The 21,431-nt window shown below is 34.4% G+C and overlaps 1 protein-coding gene across 1 annotated transcript in view; it reads left to right on the forward strand.

The window, feature by feature from the left end:
* The window catches only part of DNAI4 (dynein axonemal intermediate chain 4), an 85,296-nt gene extending 65,308 nt beyond the window's left edge, over positions 1 to 19,988 (forward strand). The window contains 5 exon segments of the mRNA XM_053894214.1: positions 202 to 323; positions 5,480 to 5,578; positions 6,210 to 6,436; positions 9,130 to 9,286; positions 19,757 to 19,988. Of these exon segments, the coding sequence (XP_053750189.1) occupies positions 202 to 323; positions 5,480 to 5,578; positions 6,210 to 6,436; positions 9,130 to 9,286; positions 19,757 to 19,807 (656 nt within the window). The 3' untranslated portion in view covers positions 19,808 to 19,988.
* Positions 19,989 to 21,431: the final 1,443 nt, after the last annotated feature.

Here is a 21,431-nt window from a genome sequence, read left to right on the forward strand (position 1 = left end):
AGGTGACAAATTTTCGTTTGGCTACATAAGAAAAAATATTGTACTTGCTCATTGTTTTTCTCATTGGTATTTGCTAGTTTTAAGCTAATCACATGCAAAAGATGGCAGAACTCATACTATTATTTGTAGGAGGGACATACATTATTATACAATACTTTTTCATGTATTAAATAAGATATATGTTTTCTTCTTTAAATAAAGATTTGATGCGTTTGAAGCGAACTACTTCTAGCAGCAGCAAAAAAGGAGGGGAAAAAGAAAAGAAAGGTGAAGCTCTGATATCTCGACAGGCCCCTGGAATGTGTTTTGCTTTTCATCCTAAGGTAAATTATTCCAATCCATTATTCACTATTGCCAATGACAACTTCCAATAATTGAAATGTAGTAAGACATAAAGCAAGACAAAGGTTTAGCATGTTAATCAATATAGTGCCTTGTAGGTAAAAATAAAACAAACATAGACATAGCTGCCAAACTAAGGTGGAGAGGCACATTCCAGTTGGCTGTACTGTGTCTTTATCTGCTTTCTAGAGGAAAGGTCTATATTTCTGAGAAACTGTGGAAGGATTCTCTTTACAACTTCAAGTTTAACTTGAGTGCTTTATCATTTTGATAGAAACCGAAACTACCATACAGTCCACTATTTCAATGTGAGTGGTGACTCTCATGATGATGAGGATTAGGAAGAATAGTTAAGTTCATGGTTATCAGGAAGAGAATCAAATCAAAGCACAGTTAATGAAATTCTACTTTTTCTAATTATTTTTATCTGGAAGTACTTTGGAATCAGAAAACTCAGCAACTATGACAAACAAGGAAGCATATCCTATATATTTTTCCTTATATGTAACATGATCACCTTTTTTTTGACACCATCATCTATCTAATTATGCAAACCAGAATTTGAGCTCCTACTTTGTTCTACCCTATCAACCAAATGCTATTTAAGTATTATTGTCCTTTTAGTCCAAGCCTACTACTGCTAATGTAGTTCAGGCCTTTACTGCATTTCATGTTTTCCACAGCTGTTGTATTCCAACTGCCTTCACTCTCAAATTCTTGTAATCCACATTTCACCTTGATTCTAGAACAGTGCTTCTCAATGTGGGCAGGGAGGGGAATATTTTATCACCAGGGTATATTTCACAATGTCTTGAGATATTTTTGGTTGTTGCAGCTACAGGAGGTGGGACGTGGGAAGGAATGCTATTGGCATCTAGTAGGCAGAGGCCAGGGATACTGCTAAACATCCTACAGTGCACAAGACGACTATTGCCCTCCTTTGCACAGAAGAAGGGGGAGAAGGGGAAGAGGAAGAAAAGGAGTACTGGGGAAAAAAAAGGAGAGGGGGAAGGGGCAGGAGAAAGGGAAGAAGAAGGGGAAAGAAAAGAAGGAGAAGGGGAAGGGGAGGGGAAGGGACTGGCCCAAAATATCAATGGTGCTGGGTTGAGAAATCCTAGTTTGTTATCCTAGAAATGTCCTTGGTGTGAGGAATTTGAGATGATCATATAGTGTGTAAATAAAGAGTTTACTTCTTTTCTAATCTGGTTACCTTTTCTTTCCTGTTTGTACTGGCTTGAACTTCCAGCACAATGATGAATGGAGGTGGTGAAAACAAACATCCCTCTCTTGTTTCTGATCTTAGGGAGAAAGTGTTCAGTCCTTTTACTGTTAAGTATGATGTAAGCTGAGATTTTTTTGTAGATACAATTAATCACATTGAGGAGATCCTATTACTTTACTGTTTGTTGAGAGTTTTATCAGGAATAGATGCTAGGTTTTTGTCAAATGCTTTTTCTACATCTATTGAGATGATATATAGTTTTTCTTTTTAAGTTTGTTAATATGGTGAATAACATTGGTTTTTAAATGTTTATTTCTAAAATAAATTCCACCTGATTGTAATTTATACTATTAATGTACTGTTGGATTTGATAGGCTTAAATTTTGTTTAGCAGTTTTCATCTTTGCTTATAAGGGATATCTATCTACAGTTTTCTTTTCTTGTGATGTCTTTGTCTGGTTTTGATATTAGGGTAATCCTGTAGAATGAGTTGAAAAGTATTCCCTCTTTACTTTTTTGAAAGAATATGTATACAATTAGTATTATTTCTTCATTATGTGTTTGATGGGATTAATAAACTATCTGGGCCTGGAATTTCTTTTAGGAAGGTTTTTAACTTGTAACTAGAAATGCAAATTTTTACTAGATATAGGATTATTATTATTATTATTATTATCATCTATTTCTTCTTGAGTGCATTTTGATAATTTGTGTCTTTTAAGAAATTTATTTCATCTAAGTTATTAAACTTAGTGGCATCATAATAATTCCTTAGTATTCTTTAATAGATATTAAAATATGTAGTGATGTCACCTCTTTAATTGCTACTGTTGGTAATTTGTGTTTCTTTTTTTCTTTAGTCTGGTAGAAGTTTTTCAGTGCTATTGATCTCAAAGAACCAGCTTTTGATTTCTCTGAGTTTCACGATTGTTTTTCTGTTTTCTATAAAACTGATTTCCACTTTGATCTTTATTTTCTTTCTTCTGCTTCGGTTTTATTTGCTCCTCCTTTTCTGGCTTCTTAAGGTGGAATCTGGGATCATTTATTTATGACTTTTCTTCTTTTGATGGAGGCATTTTTGCTATAACTTTTTCTCTAAGTACTGCTTTGGCAGCATCCCACAAATTCTAATATGTTGTATTTTCATTTTCATTCCATTCAGAATACTTTGTAATTTCTCTGATTTCTTTTTTGATTGATGGACTACTTAGTAGCATGTTATTTAGTTTTTAAATATTTGGGGTTTTTCAAGGATCTTTCTGTTTATTGATTTCTAATTTAATTCCATCATGATCAGAGAACAAACTTTTAATAAAAATTAATAAACTGAACCCTTTTAAATTTATTGAAGCCCAGAATGTGACATTTACACATAAATGTTCCCTGTGCACTTGAGAAAAATGTGTATTCTGCTCTTGTTGGGTGGAGTGTTCTATGAATGACAATCAGGTTAGGTTGGTTGAAGGTGTTCTCCAAGTTGACTATATCCTTGCTGATTTTCTGCCTACCTCTTCCATCAATTATTAACAGAGAGGCATTGAAGTGTCTGGGCATAATTATGGATTTGTCTTTTTTTTTTAACTGTAATTCTATCAGGTTTTGCTTTATGTAGCTTGAAGCTTTGTCTTAAGGATACAAATGTTTAGGATTGTTATGTTCTCTTGATTATTCAACTCTCTTATCATTTTAAAGTGGCCTTATTCATAACTGGTAATATTATTAACACTGAAATAATCTTAGCCCGATATTAATGTAACCACCTCAGCGTTCTTTTAACCAGTGTTTTAACATGGTTTATTTTTTCTTTTTATTAAGTTTTTATTTAAATTTCAGTTAGTCAACATAGTTTCAGGTGTAGAATTTCGTGATTCAACACTTACATACAACACCTGGTGCTAATTACAAGTGCCCTCCTTAATAGCCATCACCTATTTAACCCATCCCCCTACCCATCTCTTCTCTGGAAACCATCAGTTTGTTCTCTATAGTTACGAGTCTGTTTCTTGGTTTTTCTCTCTCTTCCCCAGCCATGTTTGTTTGTTGTGTTTATTAAATCATTTTCCATCCTTTTACATTTAACCTACTTGTATCTCTGTATTTAAAGTACATTTCTTGTTGGTAGCATATAGTTGGGTCTTGCTTTTTTATCCATCTTATAATTTCTGCCTTTTAATTGTGATATTTAGACCATTTACATTTAGTTTTATTTTGATATGGTTTGGTTTGAGTCTGTCATTTTGCTTCACTAGTTTATTGGTGTTGGTGGGGTGGTGGTATAACATGTCTGGCCTCCTTGCCTGGAGGCCGGATTCTAAAGGGCTATCTCAACTCCAGAGCTTCTTGGAGGTTGGGCTGAGCCTTCTGTTGCAACTGCATCATAGTCAACTTAAATCTCTGCCCATTATTGTTTCTTTCAAAGAAATTATTCCTGAGAGAACTTCCCAATAAATCTGTTGCATGGAAATCTCAGAGTTTATATACTGACAAGAATAACTCTAGACAGTGACTTTGAAGATCTCTACAGAAAGATAAACAACTTATAAATGGTGTTGGGATAATCATTGTTCATATAAAAATGGAATTAGATACCTACCCCTTCATAAACAAAAAACTTTTAAAAGAAAATATAGGAAAACTTTGCTATTACCTCAAAATAGGAAAAATTTCTTAAAGCACAAAAAAATGCTAAGTATATAAAAAAGTTATAATACTAACTACATCAAAATGAGAACTTCTGTTTATCAAAAGACACTAAAAAAGTAAAAGGTAAGCCATACACTTGGAGAAGATATTTGCAACATATGTAATAGACAAAGCATATATAATAGGATATATAAAGAACTTTTATATAAATCAATATGAAAATATTATGAGTAAAATAGTTAAGAGACATGAACAGAAGAGGAAATACAAATGGCCAGTAAACATAAAATGTGCTCAACCTTGTTAATATTCATATAAATGAATTCATATTCATATAAATTCATATACCATTAGGTATAATTTTATACCTAATACAATGGCAAAACTTAAGGTTTCTAATGTAACCAACAATTGAAGAGAATATGGATCAAAGGGAACTTCTATATACTGCTGAATGTAAATTGGTTATGCTAGTTTGGGGAAAAATTATACTTTATTGTGTTGTTTAAACTGCTCATATTCCATGATTTTGTAGTTGCATTCTTAAGTAGTGGTACATGCTAGAACAGTGTGTCTCAAATTTTAATGTACATACACATTATTTAGGGATCTTGTTAAAATGCAGATTCTGATTCAGTAGGTCTGGGGTAGGATCTGAGAGTTGATATCTCTAAAATGCTCCCAGATGATACTGACTCCACATACCCAGGACATAGAGCCTGACTTTCAGACCTTTAGACTATGACTTCACAGTAGGAAATACACTTAAAATCTCTATTTAGTACCTACATATGGAGTTACAAATGCTTAAGACTCCATTTAGTTCAATCTTTCATTTCCAGCAAAAAATCATTTCTTCAGCATTATATACATAAATATTATAAAACGATGATAGAAAGTAAAAGACAACAGACAACTATTATCAAGATAGTTTTTCTAGTTTTGGTTCTTAAATTCATTTTAATAGATCTTGAGAGATCTGATTTTCTTTATTTTTTGAAGTTAATTTATTTTTGAGATAGAGAGAGAGAGTAGGGGAGGGACAGAAAGAGAGGGAGACAGAGGATCTGAAGTGGGCTCTGCACTGACAGCAGAAAGCCCAATGCGGGGCTTGAACTTATGAACTGTGAGATCATGACCCGAACCAAAGTTGCACCCTTAACCAACTGAGCCTTAACCAACCAACCCAGGTGCCCCGAGGGATCTGATTTTCTATTTAGCACCTTTACTAATATATCACAAGCCAATACATTTTAATTTTTTGTGTTGTAGGATACAAATATCTATTTGGCTGGCACCGAAGAGGGTCATATTCACAAATGTTCTTGTTCGTATAATGAACAATACCTAGAAACCTACAGAGGACATAAGGTTAGTTTAATTATAGTAGGTATGGAAAATTTATCTTTTAATATTTCTGAAAAAAATAGTATTTTTATACACACTACTTTTCACATGCCCTAAATTTACAACTTCAGAGTTAATAGTACGAATTGAATTAAGTACTGTCTTGTATGGAAATCATCAATAACGTGTGGGACATTTTGTTTGGCTTCCAGGTGTTCTTGATTTTTTTCTTGCAAGTTATGGAAGTCACAATTTTTATTTGTTTCTGAAAGACTTTGCTTATGATAACATGCTGATTCCAAAGTAAAATTGTCTCTGGCATATACTTATTTTCTGTATCTTTTGTTCCATTTATGTTTTCTTCATTTTCTCCCTTATTTCTGTTTTTTAAAGTAATCCTTATACTTTTTAAAGTAAATAAGTATAATATGTATTAATATTTAGTATTGTAACAACTATATTTTTATGTTTCTGTATGGCATTATTTAGGGAAGATTCAATTTATGAGCTTACTCTGAGCTAAAATAATACACAACAATGCATGGTACCTAAATCTTCTAGAAATCTTAGCATTTTTAATTTGTTGGTCAAGTTTAAAGTATGAGATGTTAACTATTACTTACCTATGTATTTTAATTTGTTTTTCTAATTCTAGGGTCCAGTGTATAAAATAGCATGGAATCCATTTTGTCATGATGTGTTCTTAAGCTGTTCTGCAGATTGGGGTGTTATTATATGGCAACAGGAGAATCCCAAGCCATTTTTGAGTTTTTATCCAACTACTTATGTTGTTTATGATGTTGCCTGGTCTCCAAAATCAGCCTATATATTTGCAGCCGCAAACGAGAGCAGAGTAGAGATTTGGCACCTTCACATCAGCACGTAAGTGTTAATATTTTTCCTGGTGATATTTCTCATAGAAGCAGTTCAAACAAAATGATACCTGATAGTTTTGGTATTGGTTAGAGAGAATTGTGGTTACTTTAAAACAAGTAATAATTTACACTGTGAGAGTCCTTTATGAATAAAAGATATAGGCTAGATGCTATATTCATTTTAATTACTTATGTGGTATGTAGTTTTAAAAATATTTAAATGAAAATAGGTTACCTTACTCATATCAAACTTTTACAGGAAGATATAAGATATCATAGCTGCCTTGAATTCTTTTTCATTGCCTTGTTTAGAAGAATGCAGAGAGGCAACTAACTGTGTTTAACTAAAGATTGTTTGCAATAAGACAAAGAAAGGGAACAAAATAATTATTTTTTATAATACTTACTCTCTTACCTTGTTTTAAAATATATTTAAATGGTCATTCATTTAATTAAAAATTTTAATTTAAGGTGTGACACCAAAGTTATTAGAGGGTCATCTAGACCCATGTTTTCTTTTTAAAATGGAAATTTATACAATGCAGGAATAAAGTGTTTAATGATTCTATTTCCTCAGTTGGAAAATACTGTAGATTTTTATGTTAGTTATTAGCAGAAGCATCAGGGCAATATATTTTTGCTTAAAATAAGTGATACAAAATTCAATGGGTTTATTCTTTTTTTTAAAAAAGGCTTATTTATTTTGAGAGAGGGAGTGTGTGTAAGCAGAGGAGGAGTAGAGAAAGGGGGAACAAGAATCCAAGCATGCTCCACGCCATCAGCGCAGAGCCTGATGTGGGGCTTGACCTCACAAACCTTGCAATCATGACCTGTCAGATACTTAACCAACTGAGCCACCCAGGTTCCCCTCAACGGGTTTATTGTTAATGACAATTTTTTTATCCTAGAACCTAATCATATAGTAACTCTAAAATTTTGTCATGGCTTATACTATAAAATAGTTTGAATCCGAAACCAAGGATTATACCACAAAGCAATTTAGTTTTGAGTATGAGATGACTAATGTATAAAATGACGACTTAACTCATCCCACCCCTGATTTTAATTTTTTGGTAAAACGATCACTCATCCCACCTCTGATTTTAATTATTTTTTTTTTGGTAAAACTGTAGATCTCAGGACATTTCTTTTGTGTGTGTGTGTTTATTTAGTTTTTGAGAGAGAGAGAGAGCGCGCACGTACACACACACGATTGGGGGAGGGGCAGAGAGAGAGAGAGGGAGACACAGAATCAGAAGCAGGCTCCAGGTTCTGAGCTGTCAGCACAGAGCCCGATGCGGGGCTTGAACTCACAGACGGTGAGATCATAACCTGAGCTGAAGTCGGACACTCAACCGACTGAGCCACCCAGGCACCCCAAGGACATTTCTTAAGAAGTATGCAAGTTGCTGCCTTTGGTTTTTTTGTTTTTTGTTTTAGTTTATTTATTTATTTTTGAGAGAGAGAGACAGAGCACAAGTGGGGAAAGGACAGAGAGAGAGAGAGAGACAGAATCTGAAGCAGGCTCTGAGTTGTCAGTGCAGGGCTCAAACCCACGAACAGCAAAACCATGACCTGAGCCAAAGTTGGACACTTAACCCACTGAGCCACCCAGGTGCCCCTGGTTCTGTTGTTTTTTAAGGGTATCAGTGGATTGCTTTGGATGACAGGGAATTTAAAAAGTTCTTGTTCAAAATATTCTTTTATATTCCAGAGGTTCATTTGGGTCAAAATATCCTTCTATTAAAAGACATTTATTACTTAAGAAGTTGTATTACTCAGGGTTCTCCAGAGAAACAGTAGCAATAAAAAGAGAGAAAGAGATTTACTTTAAGCAATTGGCTCACATGATTGTGGGGCCTGGCAAGTGCCAAGTCTGAACTATAGGCTGGTGGGCTAGAATTTCCATCAGGAAATTCCATCTTGCAATTCCGTCAGTCCATCTTGCAATCTTGAGTCTGAAGGCAGTCTGGAAGCAGAATATTATTCTACTTTGGGGAACTCAGTCTTTTCTCTTAAGGTCTTCAACACATTGGATAAGGTCTGCCTACATTATGGAGCATAATGTGCTTTATTCAGATTCTACTCACCTGAATGTTTATCACAACTAAACAAAATACCTTCACAGCAAAGTGTAGACTGGTGTTTGACCTTGTAAACAACTGAGTACCATAGCCTAGCCAAGTAAGTACATAAAGTTAACCAGCACAGGAGTTTAAATTTATGAGTTCGCATCTTTTTTTTTTTTTAAGCTTATTTATTTATTTTGCAGAGAGAGAGAGAGAGCATGAACAGGGGAGAGATGGAGAGAGGAGAGAGAGACAATCTTAAGCAGGCTCCACGTTCAGCATGCAGCCTGACACAGGGCTTGATCCCACAACCATGAGACCATGACCTGAGCCAAAAGCAAGAGTCGGATGCTCAACTGACTGAGCCATTCAGGCGCCCCATGAGTTCACAACTTAATTGTGACTTGCTTGAATTTATTTAGTCGAAATTTGTTCACTAAAGAAGTGAAAGTTTTCACTGAATAAGGAGTAGAGAAACAGTTATTTTGACTTTGGAAATTTACTTAAAAAGTTTATTTTTGTTTTGTTTTTGTCACATGAAATCACAAAAAAATATCTCAGACTTTTCTTAATCTGTATATAAGAATATATTAACAACAAATACATTTACAAATAAAATATTTTATTACAGTTTGGATCCTCTGATTGTGCATGTTGCTAACCCCGGAATCAAGTTCACAACTGTCCTCTTTGCCAAACAAACAGATTGCCTTCTGGTGGGTGACAGTGATGGACAGGTTGGTGTGTATGAACTGAGAAATATGCCTGCTGCTTTGGATTCTGGCCGGGTAAGACTCAAGAATCAAAATTCTATGTCATTTAATAATTTCAGTTATAATTTTGTGTCATACAAGGAATTTACATTTCTTAGATATCTTAAGTGTGGTGCAATGGAAAGAACATAAATCCCAGGAGTTGTTAGCTACTAGCATGGTATCTACTAGGCTTATTTTCTTTGAGCCTCATGTTTTTTCTCTGTAATATGAATACAATAATGTTGTAGCATAATAATTGTAAATGTTATATGGAATAACTTAAAATTGTGCTTAATATACTGTTGGGATTTAATAATTGTTGAATATAGCTGAAGAAGTTTACTGCAAATATTCAAAGACTTTTACAAGAAATTATAATATTTTAGATATTATCCAATGTTCCCAAAATAGGCATTTGTTTTTGTTTCTGTAGTGTTATCCTATTCCCTTACTCTGATACTCAAAACTAAAAGGCAACTGATGGAAAGGGAGAAGATATTTGCCTATGACATATTGGTTAAAGGGTTAGTATCCAAAATCTATAAAGAACTTATCAAACTCAACACCCACAAAACAAATAATCCAGTGAAGAAATGGGCAGAAGACATGAACAGACACTTCTCCAAAGAAGACATCCAGATGGCTAACAGACACATGAAAAGATCCTCAACATCACTCATCATCAGGGAAATATAAATCAAAACCACAATGAGATACCACCTCACACCTGTCAGAATGGCTAAAATTAACAACTCAGGCAACAACAGATGTTGATGAGGATGTGGAGAAAAGGGAAAACATTTGCACTGCTGGTGGGAATGCAAACTGGTGCACTCTGGAAAACAGTATGTTGGTTCCTCAAAAAATTAAAAATAAAACTACCCTACGACCCAGCAATTGAACTACTAGGTATTTATCCAAAGGATACCAAAATATTGATTTGAAGGGACACATGCACCCCAATGTTTATAGCAGCACTATCAATAATAACCAAATTATGGAAAGGATCCAAATGTGCATCGACTGATGAATGAATAAAAAAGATGTGGTATGCGCGCGCGCACACACACACATACACACACACACACACACACACACTGGAATATTAGAGATGAAAAAGAACGAAATCTTGCCATTTGCAACAACGTGGATAGAATTAGAATGTATTATGCTAAGTAAAAGAAGTCAGTCAGAGAAAGACAAATATCATATGATTTCACTCATATGTAGAATTTAAGAAACAAAACAGATACACATAGGGAAAAGGAAGGAAAAATAAAAGAGGGAAGCAAACAGTAAGAGACTTTTAAATACAGAGAACAAACTGAGGGTTGCTAGATGGGGGTGGGCTAAATGGGTTATGGGCATTAAGGAGGGAACTTGTTGGGATGAGCACTAGGTGTTACATGTAAGTGATGAATCACTAAATTCTACTCCTGAAATCATTATTACACTATATGTTAACTAGCTTGGATTTAAATTTTTAAAAAAGGGAAAAAAATTAAAGAAAAAAGGAAAACAATATGAAAACTTTGTTGTAAAACTTTAACAAGCAATCAGTATCACTAGATTATTATTATCACTACCTATTATTTTTAAGGTAGCTTTCCAATTTTTTATTTTTAAAGTTTAAATATTATTTTATGGAGTAATCTGGTATATATTACCATGAATATGATAAACAAGTTAAAATATTAAAATATGCATGAATCAATAAGGAAAAAACACTTGGGGCACCTGGGTGGCTCAGTCAGTTAAGCGTTTGACTTCAGCTCAGGTCATGACTTGCAGACTGTGAGTTCAAGCCCCGCGTCACACTCTGTGCTGTACAGCTCCAAACCTGGAGCCTGCTTGGGATTCTGTGTCTCCCTCTCTCTGCCCCTCCCCTGCTCATGCCTCTGTGTCTTTCTCTCAAAAGTAAATAAATGTTAAAAAAATAAAAATAAAGGGGCGCCTGGGTGGCTTAACTGGTTGAGCATCCGACTTCAGCTCAGGTCATGATCTCACAGTTCGTGGGTTTAAGCCCCGCATCAGGCTCTGTGCTGACAGTTCAGAGCCTGGAGCCTGCTTCAGATTCTGTGTCTCCACTCTCCCTCTCTGCCTCTTCCCCGCTCATGCCTTCTCTGTTTCTGTCTCTCAAAAATAAATAAACATTAAAAAAATAAATAAAAATAAGAAAAATAAGGCAAAAACACTAAGACTACAATAGAAGACTGGGTAATAGTCAGGAACAGTTCATTCACAAAAAAACAACTAGTAAATATATTTTAAAATTAAACCTCATTTATAAATGAAGAAATAAAAATGTATTACCTTAAATTAAAATGTGATCACATTCTCATATACGAAATTAACAAAGTTTTTTTTTTATATTTAATAGGTGTACTCAGTACTAGCAAACATTTGATAAGACAGTTTTTCTCTTATACAGAAAAATGTTGGAGTAGAATTTGGTATAACTTCTTTGGAAGCAATTTGGCAATCTGAACCAAGACTGTCATGCTTCTGGAATTCTATTCTATAGAAATATTCATAAAGGCAATCAAATAAATTAATTATAGCATAATTTGTAATGGGATAAGAAAAGAAAAAGAAAATAATCTAAATATGCAACCAGATGGAAATGTGGCCAGGAAAGTCAGCAGTGTTGATTATATTTGGGTCACATACTGTAGCAAGTGGAGTTTTATCCCAACTATATAGACTGTAAATGTTAGATAGATAGATAGATAGATAGATAGATAGATAGATAGACAGACAGATAGATGCTTGCTTAGGACTTTGTATTTGTCATTTCTCCTATCTAACATCCAGAGTTTGATCTTCTCGGTACTTCAAGTTTTTGCTCAAATATCAGTCACTATCTGCGTGAAATCTTCCTGGATACCTTATTTAAAATTGAATCTCTACTCTCACCTACACTTCTTATCTCGTACTTTTCCATGACTTATTTTTCGTAATATTTATCTTTGAATATACCATTTTCTTTATTGATTTATTTTGTTAATTGCCTGTCTCCCACAGGTAGGACATAAGCCACATGTAAATAGTGAATTTTGTCTCTTTTGTTCATAAAAACATAAAGCTTCTTTTTCTAAAATGCATGTTTCCTTACATCATAATTTTAGTCTGTTCTGAGAAATGCAACATTAATGGCTTATTTTTTCATGATGTAAACATTTTAATATTTTTAATTTCTCTCATATTCACTGAGTATATAATACCTTTTAGGGTACTGAGATGTTTATGCCCACACTTGTTTATGATATACAGCTCAACAGCCAGAAGGAACTAGAGAATTCTATTCTTTATTCAAGTCTTTCAAAAACATTAAAATGGATCAAAATATATAGTTAATAGTAATCTTTTTCTTCTTTACTTATCCCTCAAATCCTAAATGTAGCATCAAGGCCTAAATCCATTGCTTTCTATCCCTGTAATCATCAGTTCCATCCCACAAAAGCTCTAAGAACTCGTCCACAAATTCTAAATTGGGGCAGTGGGGAGAGGGAGTTGCATTATTTAAAAATCTTTGTTGGTGTGTATTGGGTTGGTGGTAGCAAAGAAACATGAGCATTAGCATGTTGATTCTTTTTATCACATATGTCTATAGTACCTGTTAAAGATGACAATAATTCATCAATATAAACTATAATATTTTGTATACATGTCTTTCTTAGTAGTTTGAGCTACTTGGAAACTTGTATATTTAAGTACTAGCACAGGGCTAGCACATGATAGGTACTAAGCAAATATTGAAAAATGAACAAACACACTTAGACCCAAAAGACACATGGTTTCTAAGAAAGGAACAATATATGCACACAAATATAATCAAGTCATAAAGACCAAAATAACAAAGAAACTCCTATAGAAGCACAGAGTAGGAAAATTGACTTTTGAAAGGAGAATGGGAAGAAAGAAAGGAAAACATAGGTGAATACTTTGGGGAAGACTTTCACACAGGAGATTAAATTTTAACTGTGTTTTGAAGGATTAGAAATTTTCTTTGAAGGGGCACCTGGGTGGCTCAGTTGGTTAACTGACCGACTCATGGTTTCGGTTCAGGTGATGATCTCGTGAGATCCACCCCTGCATCAGGATCTGTGTTGACAGCATGGAACCTGCTTGAGATTCTCTCTTTCCTTCTCTGTCTGGCCCTCCCCTGCTCGTGGTCTCTCTCTCAAAATAAATAAATAAACTTAAAAAAAATGGAAATTTTCCTTGCAGATAAGCGAGTAGAGCTGTTATTTCAGAGTGAGGGAAAGGCCTGAGCAAAGATACAGAATTAGAAAGGTCCATGACATTTTGAGGAAATAGTGAGTAGACTTTTTTGACTGGTAAAGAGATTGCTTGAGAGAAAAGTGGCAAAAGGGCCTGTTGGGTCATTTGCCATGATCCGGAATTTGATCCTTATTTTCTAGAAAATAGAAAGCCATTCCCTATCTCACATTTTGTACAATGGTGAACTCCAAATGAATTAAAGACTGAAAAATAAAACAAACCACTAGAAGAAAATGTAGAATAATGTCTTAATGATCTAGAGACAAAGACAGATTTTAAAAAGACCAAAAAAAAAATCTCCTAATTTTTTTCATGTTTTTCCTGTTTCCTTATCTGGGTATAATTTTGGTACCAGAATCAAAGGTTGTTAGAAACATTAAAATAGTTAATAGGTACAAAGTGGTTAGAACTGGTACTGGGACATAGTAAGTTCTCAATAAACCTCAAATATTTTTTTCTATGACTATTATGTCAAAATTAACACTTTTTGTTCAGGATTCCATATGCTAAGTTAAAAGAAACATATTAGAAGAAGAAATTTCTAAGATTATAAGAGACATAATGTCCAGTATGTATAAATAACCCCTATTAAACAATAAGAGCAATTCAATGTTTTGAATGGGCAAATGTATAAAATACTAAATCATAGAAAAACTGGAATATTAATTCTCTCTAGAAATGGAGAAATATACAATTGAAATTATACAAGATATCAGTTCAAATTGATTGGATTTACAAAAATGAAAATATTAGCCAGTATTAAGTATTAGCAAAGTTGTAGGGAAATAGGAGCTCTTATGCAAGGGTCATGGGAATATGAATTAGCATAGCCTCTTTTTTTAATGTTTTATTTTATTAATTTTTTTTTTGAGAGAGAGAGAGTGCGAGAGGTGGGAGACACAGAGAGAGAGCAAGACACAGAATCTGAAGCAGGCTCCAGGCTCTGAGCTGTCAGCACAAAGCCCGATGCAGGGCTCAAACTCAGGAACTGCGAGATCACGACCTGAGCCAAAGTTGGACACTTAACCGACTGAGCCACCCAGGTGCCCCTAGCATAGCCTCTTTGGAGAGAGATTCAGTAAAACTTAGAATTCAAATACCATACAAGGCAGTGATACCATAGAGAATGTCTTGCACATGTTTATTTGGACACACGTATAAGGTATCAATGTGAATTCTTTCTTCCTTTTTTCCTTTGTCTTTAATGTTTCTTTTGTACGTAGAGATGATTATTCAGTCAACTTTTGCTTAAAATGTTCACATTCAAATGTGCTATAAAGTTTTTTTAAAAACCTTAGTTTACCTGAAGTTTTCCTGAAGTTCTTACATTTAGAGAATACATTTTATTATTCTGTTTATAAGTCTAGCAGATTTTTTAATATGAAATTTATTGTCAGATTGGTTTTAAGTCTAGCAAATTTTAATATGCACTTTCAATAAGCTTTGTAACAAATTTCTTTAAATCCTCTAAATTTACTTTATAAATTTAATATAGTGTTTTAAGTACTCCAATCATCTTATGGACAAACAAATCTGATACTTAAGGAATTCTTATTAATTTAATAAATTTTAAATGTTGAATATGATGAATCTTAAATTTTCTTAAATGTTCCAATGCTTTTTATAAATGAATAGTATTTCAATCTATGATTACAAGTCTAAATCAATTACCCAATTACACATTTAAATTAGAATCACAAATTTATTTGCTAGACAATCTAATAATAGTGAATACTCTTACATATAATGAATATTTAAAATACCAAATATATACAAGTTCCTTAATACAAAAATATTAAAATTATCGGTTTGATTTGCTGCATTATTTCTATACACAACTCTTATTCTTCTCAGGGTAAAAATAGGTTTTCCAATAAATAAACAAATAAAGCATCCCAAGTAGTTTTGGAGATGATTTTCTCAACTGGCTGACATGCATATTGACTGGACATTTAAGGAGATGTTTCTAACTACTTTGGTGCCAGGCTGAGCCCTGCTTTATAGTTTATTTGTCCATGCCCTCCGTATGGAATGGTCTCAGAGCCCATGTCTCCTGAAGTCTACTTACCTATTACCCATGTCCTCTATCTTCTCATGGAAGTCTGCAACCCTGAATGTGCTGCTGCATCACTTTATTGATTTCAAGTTATTTATTTACTGTGTCATTAACTCTAAGTTACTATACTTTTCCTATCTGGTAACATTACAGTCTTTATAGATGTTTAAATGTTATGTTTGGATTCTATGTATCTCCCAGGGTTTTTGTTTAATTTGTTAGTAGTGGTCTGAAAGACATGTTCATAACAGCCTTGTTTCTATAGTGATAAATTGGAGACAACCTAAATGATCATCAGTGAAACACTGGATAAATAAAATATGGCACATTCACATGAGTCACTGTAATACAGAAGTTTAAATAATATGTACTTAAAAGTCTCAATATGACAAATTTTGAATAAATCTTTAAAAATGTGTTAAGTGATAAAAGTAAACTGGAGAAAGATAAGTACAGTATGTTATGATTTATGTAAGATTATTTAAACACAAGTATAAAAGCTGTGTTCTTAGTGGATGTATTTATAGTTAGTAAAAGTATGGAATATAGATTGGAATATAGAAGAAAAAGATTTCATTTTGGTGTTTGATTTGAATTGATGAGAGACATCTTTTTCCTTTTCAAGTTTTTAAATTTAAATTCCAGTTAGTTAAATACACTGTAATATTAGTTTCAGGTGTAGAATTTAGTGATTCAGCACATCCCTATAACACCTGGTGCTCATCACAAGTTCGCTCCTTAATCCCCATGGCCTATTTAACCCATCCCCACTCATCTCCCCTCTGGTAACCATCAGTTTGTTCTTCATAATTAAGAGTCTGTTTCTTGGTTTGCCTCTCTCTTATTTTCCTCTGTGCTTGTTTGTTTTGTTTCTTAAATTCCACATATGAGTGAAATCATATGGTATTTGTTTTTCTCTGACTGACTTATTTCACTTAGCATAATTCTTTCTAGCTCTATCCATATTGTTACAAATGGCAAGATTTTCTTCTTTTTTATGCACACTTGTGCAGCCACTCTGGAAAACAGTATGGAGGTTCACTCAGAAATGAACCCTACGATCCAACAATTGCACTACTAGGTATTTACCCAAAGAAAACAAAAATTTGAAGGGATACATGCACCCCAATGTTTATAGCAACATTATCTACAATAGCCCAATTATAGAAACAGCCCAAATGTCCATTGACTGATGAATGGATAAAGAAGATGTGGTGTACACACACACACACACACACACACACACACACACACGAGACATCTTTTATTTTGAGCAGTATGCTTTGCAAGCAGAAGGCTAAGTTGAGAGTCTGAACATTTTTGACAAACATTTGTGTGTGTGTGTGTGTGTGTGTGTGTGTGTGTGTGTGTGTGTTAATGATTTCAGTGCTGGTGAGCAAAATTTTCTTGTAAGAAATATATTCCATACATTAATAAATAAATACAGTTTTCTAATACAAATATGTCTTTCATGCTTTTGGTCATGATATTTTAAAACTTCAGTGTTATTCTTCTAGGAGATTCAAGAAAAACCTATTAATCAGATTTTATGTTACTTACTGACAAACTCAAGCTTACCTGATACACCTCTTCCTGAACTTTTCAGAGAATTATAATGACATAGTAATTTGAAGTCTCAAAGTAATTAATGTCAAACCATTATTTCCTATTAAGATATCTTATCAAGTAACATTATGGCCTATAATTTCTCCATTAATTTTAACCAAGAGTGAATTAAAATTTTGGAAGGCTTATGTTTTCATTCTATAGGAAAGGTGTACACCAAATTTATAATAAAGACTGCCTCTGAGAAGTGAAGGATGCAGGAATAGAAGAATTAGGGATAGGTACCAAGGGGACTTCAACAGGGATACGTGTTTTACAAAGGCAAAGTACCAGATAACACTTGCACCAAGTGTGCTGGAGCAGGGCCCATTGGAGAAAACCCATGGAGATATTCCAAGGACCATGGTATACGTATAGAAAGAACCATGACTCCCGCTCACCTCCACATTGTTCGGCACCCACTGTGGCCTTACACAGCAAGAGAAGAACTTTGATCCTAGGGCTGTGCATGTTTTAAGTTAAATAATTTCTGAAACTCTGGCAGCCCCCTGATGTGTCCAAGGACCAGAATATTATTGTGATATGACACAGTAGGACATTGGCTCCTGCCCTGTCCTACCAACCAGGGTATGTGGTTTAGGGTAATATCAGCCTGATGCCTGGTGTAAACAGGGGTATAGGGTCCAAGCTTTGCAATGGTAACTTTGTGATGTAGCCAGCTGCCAACGGGACTTACCACCACCTTAGCATTATTGTTTGTTGAAGCACCACCTCCTCTTCTGGTGTGATGTGGTTGGTTTCTGGGGGCCTCAGTCTTGTGTCGAACAGAATTATAGTTTAAATACTTGGCAGAAGCTAATTCCAGTGGGACATTGCACAAAGTGACTTGTTTTGTTTTGTTTTCTGGAGGCAGCCTATGGAGAATCACTCCTGGATACTATTTCCATTCTTATGTTTCAGTATATAAATGTTTGCCATCTCTTTCTCTGTACTTTGGGTATTTACATATAGACTCTTCATTCATTCAACAAACATCTACTGAGTATGGACTATGTGACAGGGTCTGTTTTGGGTGCTAAGAATTTAACAGTGAATAAATTAGAGTGGTGATCTGCTGTGTTAGCCCAAGTGAAAGACTGAAGTAGAAAGAGATGGATTTGAGAAGCAGCTTGGCAACTGATTTTGTGTCAGGACCTGAAGAATGGGGAATGTCATCCTTAGTATAGGCTAAAAGACAGGACTGACTTATGTAATATGATCTAAGGTGTTTATAACTATTTAGAGTTTTGTAAAACTCTTTTATATACATTAGTTCATTCAACTCTTGAAATAATTTTTAGAAGTGGTTGTTGATATTTCTATTATGCATTCAAGGAAACTAAGATTCCCAGATATTAGTGACTTTTTTAAGATCACCTTTACTGTGAAAGGTGAGAAAATTCTGGTCTTCTGCTTCCAACTCCCAACTTTTCACAATATCTTTGTATTATGTTATATTATATTATATTATATTATATTATATTATATTATTTGTTGTTTCACGTTGTTTTTAAATATTATTTTCACCTAATCTGAAGGAATTACACGACTTTATTTTTCTTAAGTTAATTTACTTATTTTGAGAGAAACAGGTAAGGGGCAGAGAGACAGGGAGAGACAGAATCCCAAGCAGGCTCCATGCCATCAGCTCAGAGCCCAGTGTGGGCCTCAAACTCAGGAACTATGAGATCATGACCTGAGTCAACATCAAGAGTCAGATGCTTAACCAACTGAGCCACCCAGCGCCCCTATTGTTTCAAGTTTTTATTTAAATTCCAGGTGGTTAACATAGAGTGTAATATTAGTTTTATGTGTAGAATTTAATTCACAGCATCTTTCTTAAAAACTCACCTACCGGGGCGCCTGGGTGGCCCAGTCGGTTGGGTGGCCGACTTCGGCTCAGGTCATGATCTCGCGGTCCGTGAGTTCGAGCCCCACGTCGGGCTCTGTGCTGACAGCTCGGAGCCTGGAGCCTGTTTCAGATTCTGTGTCTCCCTCTCTCTGACCCTCCCCCGTTCATGGTCTGTCTCTCTCTGTCTCAAAAATAAATAAACGTTAAAAAAACAAATTAAAAAAAACCTACCATCTTTGGTTTCATCCTCTTACAGATTATTATTTTACCCCTTTAGTGTAAGATTGTTATTATTAAATTAAATACAAAATCCACATTGGAATTCAGGTCTTCAGCTGTCTCTAAATCAAGCACTATAGGTCAGGAAAGAGTTTAAGATATCATTAAGATCACAAGCTATTTTACAGATGAGAAAACTGAGGCTTACATATTAAGGCTACACAGGAGCTGCCAAAATTGTCGCTTAACTGAATCCTTATTGTTGATCAAACTTCTTTAAAAGAGTCCTCCATTGGAAAAAGTAGGTTTATACTAGGAAGTAACCGTTACTATTTAAACTTACCTTGGTTTGTTTCCTTTTTACGATCTTATTGGATGCTCTTTATATGTATCACTAACTTATAAATTTCAAATAGCATTTTAAAGACTCCTTTACCTCTTAATTTATATTTTATTGCATTGTAATTGTTTCGCTTTTTCTTTTCAGGGAGATGTAATAGATATTTTGATTGGATCCAAGTCAAAACAACCAGGATAATTCATCATTACTAATACCTTCCCTTGTTGCTGTTTAAAGAAAAAGAAACAGTGTTTAATATCCAATAGTCCAATTTGTATGCAGTAAGCTGGGATTTTGATGTTAGAAAATGACATTTGATGTAGAACTTACATTTCAACTTAACATAAACTTAATAAACTTTTATTTCAGAGATATGTGATCTAGGCTTAATTGTAAGAGTTTTTTTGGGATTTTCTTAATGTTTTTAGTCATATTCCAAGTACATATAACCACATATGTGTACTTACAAAATCTCCAAATAGGTTAGAAAATTATTCCATTGGAAACAAAACTTTGAAATTATTAGAATTACTTAAACCAAAATCTTTACAAGATGAAGTTTCATAGAATTTCAGGTCTGCTTTCCAAGATCTGTTTTCTAAAGTTTATGAATTATGCATGTGTTAGTGTTAGGAGAATACTGGATTTTCACACCCAACTTCATTTACGTTATATTTTTTATGTTTTCACACCCAACTTTAAATCAGAATTTTATCCTCTTAGATTTGCGAGTGGAAGCTATTGAACTTTGTTAGACTATCTGACAAGCAAACAACATGACAGCAAATGTCAAAATTGCATCGTTTAGCCAGCAGGCATCACACTCCCAATTCAGTGAGAAGAGTTAGTCTGGGACACATCAGGGCACCCTCCTCTGCATGCCCCAAATTGGCTCTGGGTTTTAAGCCCAGACTTAAGTGGGCCCAGAGAGAAAATAGAGAGTCCTTGATCTATAGTTGGCATCAGAATGTTATCTTATGAAGGGTTCTAGAGCTAGCTTGTAGAAATAGGAGAGTGGGAGGTAACAACTCCTCCAAACAGATTGCTAACAGCCTATTCCGTGCTGTTTGCTAGAACAAGTCCTGCGTTTTGTTAACCGAGGCCATAGGACAGTATGGCCTGTTTTATAAAGCATTCTAAGTGGAGAGGAGAGGCATCTGAAACTCACTAAAATCTCTGAAAAAAAAAAAAGTGTGTATAAAACTAAGAATGGAGTCTGTGCAACCGTAGAAACTGCCTTTTTAAAGTATCCACTTCTTTCCACCTTCTATTTCTTTGGAGCCATCCTTTACATAAAAGCAAGGTAATTATTGGGTGGAGTGAGAGCTTAGGTCAGGTAATAACAATAATAAGTTTCCTGCTGATGTAAACCATTGTGGTTCTTCTCTTTGTCCTTCTGAAAAGTTGGACTTCCCATAACACTCTGTACCAAAATAAAAACTTGATTCAACTGAAAAAATATGTTTCTTTGTGTTATGTATTTTTGACCTTTCAAACATTTTCGCATATTCTACCTTTGTTGTTCATCAAGCCTAAAAGAAAACTACTTTATTATCCTTAGACCCTGGGGAGCCAATCCGAAGCACTGAACCTATTTCATTCTACCCTTCTCATTCCTGAGCTTATAGACTCTCCCATACTTTTAGATTAGCAACCCAATTGACAGAGACTGATAATAACTTTATGTGTGTGTTGTTTGTTTCTGCCAGCTGGGTGGAATGATGACTTAGAGCTAGAAACTGAATTTCAGAATATACATTTCTTGGTCACTGAGTTTCTGAATTGAGTTTCAGACCTGCTGTGCTAAATATTGGTGTGATTA

Source organism: Panthera pardus, unplaced genomic scaffold (genome assembly GCF_024362965.1).
Source record: "Panthera pardus isolate Hobbes unplaced genomic scaffold, ASM2436296v1 HiC_scaffold_11, whole genome shotgun sequence".
NCBI classification, from domain to species: Eukaryota; Metazoa; Chordata; class Mammalia; order Carnivora; family Felidae; genus Panthera; species Panthera pardus.